At 34.7% G+C, this 8,286-nt stretch overlaps 1 protein-coding gene across 3 annotated transcripts; it reads right to left on the bottom strand.

The window, feature by feature from the left end:
* Positions 1 to 3,318: 3,318 nt before the first annotated feature.
* On the bottom strand, positions 3,319 to 7,569 carry LOC132049524 (protein IQ-DOMAIN 2-like). Of its 3 annotated transcripts, none has more exons than XM_059440366.1 (7): positions 7,339 to 7,569; positions 6,513 to 6,608; positions 6,111 to 6,431; positions 5,693 to 5,914; positions 5,189 to 5,308; positions 4,371 to 4,770; positions 3,319 to 3,965 (listed from the first exon to the last, which is right to left on the bottom strand). In XM_059440366.1, exons 2-7 carry the CDS (start codon positions 6,585 to 6,587, stop codon positions 3,682 to 3,684), a joined length of 1,422 nt encoding a protein of 473 aa, XP_059296349.1. In that variant the 5' UTR covers positions 6,588 to 6,608; positions 7,339 to 7,569; the 3' UTR covers positions 3,319 to 3,681. The 3 variants fall into 3 exon arrangements, with proteins under 3 accessions (XP_059296349.1, XP_059296347.1, XP_059296350.1); XM_059440364.1 differs by having other exon boundaries at positions 6,513 to 6,609; positions 7,358 to 7,569; XM_059440367.1 differs by lacking the exon at positions 7,339 to 7,569 and adding an exon at positions 7,172 to 7,190.
* Positions 7,570 to 8,286: the final 717 nt, after the last annotated feature.

Below are 8,286 nucleotides of genomic sequence, written 5' to 3'. Positions count from 1 at the left end.
GATAGTGGTGGGGAAGAAGGAAGGGGGGTCGATTTATTTCACACGAAGTTGTGGGAGCCTATAAAGTTTAAATCACTTTAAAAACTCCAGTGAATAGTCAAAACGAATCATTATTTTACGCACGAATAGTCAAATCAAGTAAAGCCTATTTTTTTTTTTTTTTAATGGGTAAAAATTTTTTCAACTAAAATTTATTTTTGGGTTACAAAAGTCTTGGGTCCCACTCTCGGGAAACAAGCGCTCGACCAGGCTCTCCCTAGTTTGGACCGTTTGGTACTCCTTGCTGGACAAAATTTTCAATATTTAAATTAAAAAAAAATATAATATCTATTCTTTATTATTTATTTTAGTTTATGTCTCTTAAAGTTAAGTTATTTGGTTTGATATAATAAAGAATGAGCATAATCTTTTTCATGAGGCCGCTCTCATCAAACTTTATTTATTTACTGAATTATTCTCATATATCTTACTGGGCATTATGTGTGCAGAAGGCAGGGAGCTAGCCTTCTCTTCTCCTTTTCTTAGCAGTATTAGTTAGGTATCGCGTACATTCGTTCGATTATCTGGAAAGCCAATATGTTATTGTTATTTTCATACCTGTTACAATGATATTTGTAAATACATAATTTAACATATATATATTTCATATTATATAGTACTTCTGTATACTTTATTTAGTATTGAAAGGGAATTTTAAATTTCAATTTTATAATTAAATAAATAGTACCATCAAAGACTTTGGAATTGACTATTGAGAATCTTTTAACACGCGAATCAAGGGAGTGAGTAGGTTTTTTAGAGTCCTATTTTTATCTTTGTTTATGGGTTTTAATTATTTGCAGTATTGAAGGTCCGTTGAAGCTTATCAGAAAGGGCAATTCTGCGAATTGCCCTTCGTTTAAAGTGGTCTTTTAAATTTTTCTCATATTTGAAATCTTTAAATTTCTCTCTTTCTAAAACCTATCAATGAACGGTTTGTTGCATTCTGAACCCACGAACCATTTTGTGATAAAATTTTAAAAAAATTAAAAGCAAGTTTAAATTTTATGCCCCAACGGAAATACGAAATTCTATGAAGGAATTAATAAAGTTATGATCATACCGCATACTTATGCCTTATGGGCGGACTTGGCATAAGTATGCGAAAGCGGGGATAAGATACGCAATAGTAATGCTTTGATAATTCATAGAAAAAGTTTATGCTAGATTGAAGCTTTGATTTTGAGTTTTTGAAAAGTTTGCCCATTAAAAGTATGCCCCACAAAAATAACTTTGTGAAGGAATTACCAACGATGTTTATACGCGTGGGATCCGCATACTTATGCCTTATTTTTTTTTTGAATTGGGGGACCTTGGGGAATAAGTAGGGGTCGCATAACTTTGATAATTCCTTCACAAAGTTATGTCGGGTCGAGTATAAAAGTTTGCCCATTAAAAGTATGCCCCCATCCGCATAACTCTGTGAAGGAATTATCAAAGTTATGGACCGTTTGGTACTCCTTGCATGGACAAAATTTTCAATATTTAAATTTAAAAAAATATAATATCCGGTCTTTATTAAAATGTGTAATTCCTTAACAAAAGTATGTTTGATATAATAAAGTCCGCATAACACGCGACTCATCAAACTTTTGTCTTACGATTTTTTTAATTTATGCATTATGTGTGCAGAAGGGGGTTCTTCTCCTCGTAACCTCATTATTTAGGTATCGAAAGCTCAAAGTTGCAATACGAAGGGCAAATAATTAAATAGTACTTCTGTATACTTTATTTAGTATTGAAAGGGGATAATTTAAAGAATACAAATATCAAAGGAATTGACTATTGAAATTTAAACACCGAATCAAAGAAGGGCTATTTTATCTGGGTTTTAAAAAAATGTATCAGAAATCATTTTCTAAAAAGAAAAAATGATTTAAGCTTCCATTTGATCAAGATTTTGGAAGCTTCTTTTTAAAAAAGAAAAAAATATCATTTATCCATAAATTTGATCATTTTTTACAAAAATTAAAGAAAAAATTTCAAGTTCCAAAAACATGATTTGGTGAAAAACATTTTTTTCAAGTAAAATGTATGTCCAAACACAACTGTAAGTTCCAAAAACTATTTTTGGACACAACTTCAAAAACTCTTTTTTTTCAACTTTCACAAAATCTATGGCCAAACGCTAGCTTAATGTTCACCATAGTTTGATTCCTTCTTTTCTGCTCAAGTTTTAACTATCAATTTCATCGAAGTGAAGGCTACAATTTTTATATATGGAGAAAATATTATTTGGTTGAATGCATTAGTTCTTCATCGTTAATACTTAATAGAAAAGAGACCGTACATCTATACAAGCGGCTTTTGATAATTTTTTCTCATGATAATGGATGATTATGTTGAGTATGCCATCACTAAGAAAAAATAGAACAAGTGAATTTAAGATCGTTATAGTGGTGGTAAAGGGCAATTATTAATCTGGATATATGAAACTTTCTTGTGGAGACGAAAAGCTACAATTTTAAGATTTTTAGTTATACGCAATGTTCACGTTATTAGCCTTATTTTCAGACACTATTTATGTTCTGTTTAAGTTTATAACAGCAAGAGTACATCTTTTGAGAATGAATTGAGGTTGCAGTTGGAAATTAAATGTTTCTTCCCTAGATTTTGAATGAGAATGATTATTAGTAGTATTAATTTTCATAGCAATTGCTCTTGTAAAAGTTGTGCTTTTGCTTAATGGCCTATATTATTTCGTTTAGGACTAATCTATTTTTTTATAGCACATCTGCACATGCATTTTTACTAGTCCGCTGGAGATACAAAGATTTAAAAGGAGATATACGCAAATATTCAACTTCTTCCTCACTTAACTTAAAAAATACAGATGCATCCTAACCTAATCCATATTTTAACTGATGTCTCATTGTCCTTTTCCCCTTTTCAGTCAATGATTAGAGTTTTGGAGTGATGTAGACAGAAATACCAAGAACTGAAGATTGCTAACTGTAATTCATTCTACTGCTGGTAAACTTTTGGATTGTTAATAGTAACACATTGTTTCCATGTCACTTTTTTTCTCCATTCTTAACTTGTCATCTGTTCTCATTCTGATTTTCTTGTGATATCCAATTCATATGTAATAATTTCCAGTTCCAATTTTTTTTCCTAATTACATCACCATCTTCTCTTATTGAGCTTCTACTTTAATTACTGCTGTAATATTTACTTTGTGGAATGGCAGGACAACTTGTCTTAACATTCAGGTTTAAGGCTCTCTTTTGTCAACCCTCTCCAGTATTCTTTAAGGCAAATACCAATTGATCTAAAGAGTAAAGACAGAAAAACAACAATGTCCATTGACTAAATAAAGAAATAGCCTCTCTTTTTTCACCATTTTGTATACAATAAAGATGGAATCATATATAATCACAAACAAGAAAATGCTTTCTCTAAATTAAATTCACAACTATCACAATCTGAAATCATCAACACTCGTGGGAGAAGAGAATATTTAAAAAGCATGTAATTTTTTTTTTTTTTTTTAATAAATTAAAAAGAAAGTACCACGCAGGCATGCACATACAGTAACAAACTCATGTTGATTTTATGGAGAAGTTGAAGTTGCATAAGTCGATCAACGAATGCCTTTGTTCCAAGTCTTCATATCTCCTCTGCGGTTATTGATAAGATGAGCTAGTTGACAACTCCATTCACATATCCTTCGGCAATAGAGGTGTTTGTGGAGGTACTCTCGATCTTTGGTGGGCCTGAATGCCGCCTTGTAATGGCTGGTGAAGGAGGGTAAGAGAGTCGCTTCTTAACAGAACCTGATGATCCCTTTGCTGGTGGTGTACCGTTTTCCATGCCCAATGGACTTTGCAACCGTGTTGTTCTTGCTTTTGCTGACTGAGTGGATGCCATATAACTTGGTACCGATGAGCAGCTTGCCAAGCTCTCATCATCTCTTACAGATGATCCTGCATAGGGGTGGCAAAATTAGCTCATGAAAACACAACCCGCCTAAGTTTTGGGCTGATTATTGACACTTTCCTCATTTCAACCCAATCCATAAAAAAATGGGCCAATATGCAACGCAAATTAACCCATGAGAAATCTTGTCAAAATATTTTCAAAAAGATATTTTTTCTAGTATGATATGTTATATATAGCCATAATAAGAAAAAAAATTATTAGGTACTAAATAAATTATAAAAGAACAAACAAAGAAATTAAAATTTAGTAAAAATTGAGCAGGTTGGGTTATGACCTACTTTTTTAGCCCATTCAGCCCAACCCATTTCAGCCCAAGTAACTCCATTTATTTACTTAGCCCATTTTGACCCGCCCAAATTCAACCCAACCTGCCCATTTGACACCCCTACCTGCAATGCTGTGCCTCCTGTTCATTTCTGATTGAACACTAAACACGCTTCGTGTGTCATCATCATGGTTTATTGCACTGACTCTTGCACTTGCTGGTTTGATTTTTCTAGCTGTTCCTCGCTTGGAAGGGGTAGTAGGGGACTGACGGCTTGGAGGACGGTTTGGCTTTTGGCTGGAAGGAGAAGACGGGAGTTCAGAATTCAGTTGATGCCGCGCAAATGCCTTGGTAATTTCTCCAGCAATGGACAATTGATCACTTTTTAGTTCTTTCTCTGACATGCTTTGGCTTTCCTTAGGCCTAGAACCCATCCACCGCTCTAACCAGCTCCAACCCCATTGAGGATTGGTTGGATCCATAAATAACAAGTTGGTAGATTTCGATGACTTCTTCCAGGTTTGCTGTCAAGTCAACATTTTTGACATAATCAATGACTAGTAGTGTCGTTAACAGCTCACGAGAAAAATCATAATGTCTAAACATGGAAAGATATTCCATTGAAGAAATGCATAGGTTAACTAATACAGAACATGAAAGAAAAGAGATGAAGCCAAGATTTCAGCAATAATATCATCATTAAAAGTTTTACTTTTTCCTTTTTTTTTTTTCTTTTGATAAATGTCAATGTAAAATTTTGACTGTATGAATGTGAGAGGTCAAAACATGACTTTTAGAAACATAATCTTGGCACAATGGTAGAAGGCTACCTAGATCACCTTTTGCATACTACAGAAAATAGCCTTGGGAAATAAATGACCCTCTTTCAAAATGTTAATAGTTGTAACATGTAAGTATATACGAGAACTATTAATGGAGTACCTGGTGGGAATATGAATAGGCTAGTGCTCTTTCTCGTCTCATTGCAGCTTCGTATCTGCTGAGCAAACTTGCTTCTATTTGCTCCTTTGATTGTAGAGTATCATCCCATTCCTCCCCTCTCTATGAAAACAGAAAACATTAGACAAAAAGCATTTAAAAAGACATAAAATAAAGAGGACCAAGATAGCACAAAATATGTTACAAAATCTCGATCCATTAAATATTCAGCTATAGCATATTGTCAAAAACGCAAAAAAGGCATTCAAAATTACACCTTACTGCTTTTGTTTACAATTTGGGACAAACAGATGAGTTGATGAAATTTACAACGCAAAATTTTCACTGTTGAACAATACAATGGTGAAATGTATACACCAGACTCCATCTTACAGCATGTGTTGACATACAAACACAATTTTGGTACATAACATTTACCAATAAACTTCATTAGAACACTGTGACAGTTGTTTTGAGAAAAAGTTGGAATGAAAGAAGAATTCTGACCCTCAAACTCTCAAGTTCTTTTGCATGTTTCTGCATAAGCTGTCTCTGGAGAGTTCTGTTCTCCTCCAATAACCTGCTCCTTCTAGAACTAATCTGAGACTGCGCACGAGATAAAGTCTGCATACATTTCAGTGTATTTGCAGTTTGCCGTTTGACAGTAGGTCCATCAACTAGTGTTTTGAGTCTGACAAGTCCTCTTAAAGCTCTCAACGCCCTTCTGGCCTGCAAATGAGAAACCCCGACAACAAGTTCTATCTCAGTACCAAATATTTATTTCATGTTCTCACAAGTAAAGCAAAATTAAACAGCAAAGTAGCTACCTAAATGAAATTTATTGGCAAGTGTAAGAGGTTGTCGATGTATTAAGCCAAGGAAAAAACACTAAGAAATGACAAAATATGGGCATACAGATGCATACCAGATATCCTCGAAATGCAGTCTGAATCCTGATTGCGGCTATTTCCTCCTTGGATTTGCCTGCAAATTGATTGACAGTAGTTAACCGAACAACCTCTGCAGCAGCCTGGGCAGCTGCAACAGCCGCTTCGGCTGCTGCAGCTGTGGCAACTGCAACAGAATAAACATGTTTAGTCTGCTCTTCTTCCACTTCAGCCAATTTGACCTCTTCCACTGGCGGAACAGGTCGAGGAGGAGATACTGAGGCAACCACCAAAGTCGAAGAATCCGGTACTGGATCCTTTTCTTTCCCAAACCATTTCTTCTTTGATTTACTTGCTTTCTGAAATTACACTCAAGAAATCTCAGGCACCAGTTAACATCACGCTAGAGAAGTACTAGTATATGATTTTTTTCAACATACCTTGTCAGCCTTTTCCTTAGAATTTGGGCTCAGAGCCTTCTTTACTGAAGAAAACCAGCTTCCTTTCTTTCCCATCTTTGTATTCCACAAATTACCCTTTTTAGAAGACAAAAACACACTACATTACATGGATGGTTCAACCTTTTCAATTACTAGAAATTCAGGTAAACTTACGTAAAATAACAGAAAGAGAAATCTCCAACCTAATGACCAAAGATCACAATTTCACACAAATGTACATATAATTTACAATATGCTTGTGTATGCAAGGGGTAGGTGGGGGTTAGGTCTGCGTACACTCTACCCTCCCCAGACCCCACATGGTGGGATTACACTGGGCTTGTTGTTGTTGTTGTTGTTGTATGCAAGGGGTAGGTGGGATGAGAAGGGCCAAGGATAAGCTAAAGATCAGCACAAGATACAAGTTGAAAAATGAAATAACTGAAAGATCTATACTTTTATGTCTAACCAAGTTAAAAATTGTAGCTGAGCCTAGATTATCTAAATCTAATTAGTCAACTAGGAATACAAGCAAGCAAATATTCTGAGTCCATAAAACTAGGCTGCTGACAAGAGAATCTCATCAATGCATAAATTGGCTCTCATTCTCAATAACTTCAAATACAGAAGAAAAAATACAAACTTGGAAGATAATGCACCTATAGCCTCAAGAAAACTCTGAAAATGGAAAGCATTTGAACAATGACATTAAAATTTCAAAGAAAGACATCAACTTCCCAGAAAATGATGCACTGCCCATATACTAAAACAGCAAGAACTTCAAGAAAAAAAAAAAAGACATAAATTTGATTGATTTGAATTATACCCTTTAAAATTGGAGCTTCAGAGATCTAAGAAAGCTTCTATTTTGTTCTTCTCCTGTTCAAAGACTGCAGCTTTTTCTCTGTAAAGAGTCAACAATGTGGCTAACACAAAACAAAAAGATAAGAAAAGAGTTGGACCCCTCTAATCTTTGGTGATTCTCTTTGCATATTTTGTAAGTGAGAGAGAGAAACTAGATCTTGATTATGAACATTTCCAACTAATGAATTTAGAGAAATATTGAAAGATGAACAGCTGGTTTTGGCAAGTGTGGGAGAGCTGGAAACAGTGGACCCCACATGAAATTATCATCAGATTCCACCCCACCCCACCCTATCTCACACCCCCCCCCCCGCCCTTTTCCAGGTCACTATTTTGTGTGTGATGAAAACAATGATTCAGCCGACACAATTTCCATTTTACCGTTAAGCATTGATGGTGGCAGAGTTGAAAAGTTTTCACATCACATATGAGAGAACAAAAAAAACTCAAGTTTTCTGGTTTTAAATTCATAAATAAATAGCTGATCAATTTTGATGGGCTTTAAATTCATAGGTAGCTGGAGTGATTCTTGAGATAATGGTTAAATTACTATCACTTTTTCCGAGTTTTATACTCCAACTATTCATTGTTCCTTTACCTATTTAAATTATTCTCCCTTTGTATTAAAAGTTAAAAACACATCTGAAGCTGAGTTGGCCACCTATTTGTTCCTAATGACAACAGTGGCCACCTATTTGTTCCCAATCGACAAGAGGCGCATAGAGGCCAACTCGATCAGCATCGAGCTGTGTTTTAATATAAAATGAGTGATAGTTTAGGTAGAAAAATGGAACAACATATAGTTGAGATATGAAACTTGCGAAAAGATGATAATTTAAGTGTGCTTTTCACTATTAACTCTTCTTTTTATGGATGTATAACATCTGAAGCAAAAAATATATCCCTAGGA

The sequence above is a fragment of the Lycium ferocissimum genome, chromosome 3, assembly GCF_029784015.1.
Source record: "Lycium ferocissimum isolate CSIRO_LF1 chromosome 3, AGI_CSIRO_Lferr_CH_V1, whole genome shotgun sequence".
NCBI classification, from domain to species: Eukaryota; Viridiplantae; Streptophyta; class Magnoliopsida; order Solanales; family Solanaceae; genus Lycium; species Lycium ferocissimum.
This window is presented reverse-complemented; position numbering and strand designations above follow the sequence as displayed.

Bases quoted from the DNA above. Each gene is read 5' to 3' on its own strand.
- LOC132049524 (XM_059440366.1), bottom strand. From the start codon at position 6,587: ATGGGAAAGAAAGGAAGCTGGTTTTCTTCAGTAAAGAAGGCTCTGAGC. The intron at 5,915-6,110 runs GTATGCATCTGT...TCTCATTTGCAG, and splicing joins CTGCATTTCGAGGATATCTG to GCCAGAAGGGCGTTGAGAGC. The intron at 5,309-5,692 runs GTCAGAATTCTT...CTGTTTTCATAG, and splicing joins AAGAACTTGAGAGTTTGAGG to AGAGGGGAGGAATGGGATGA.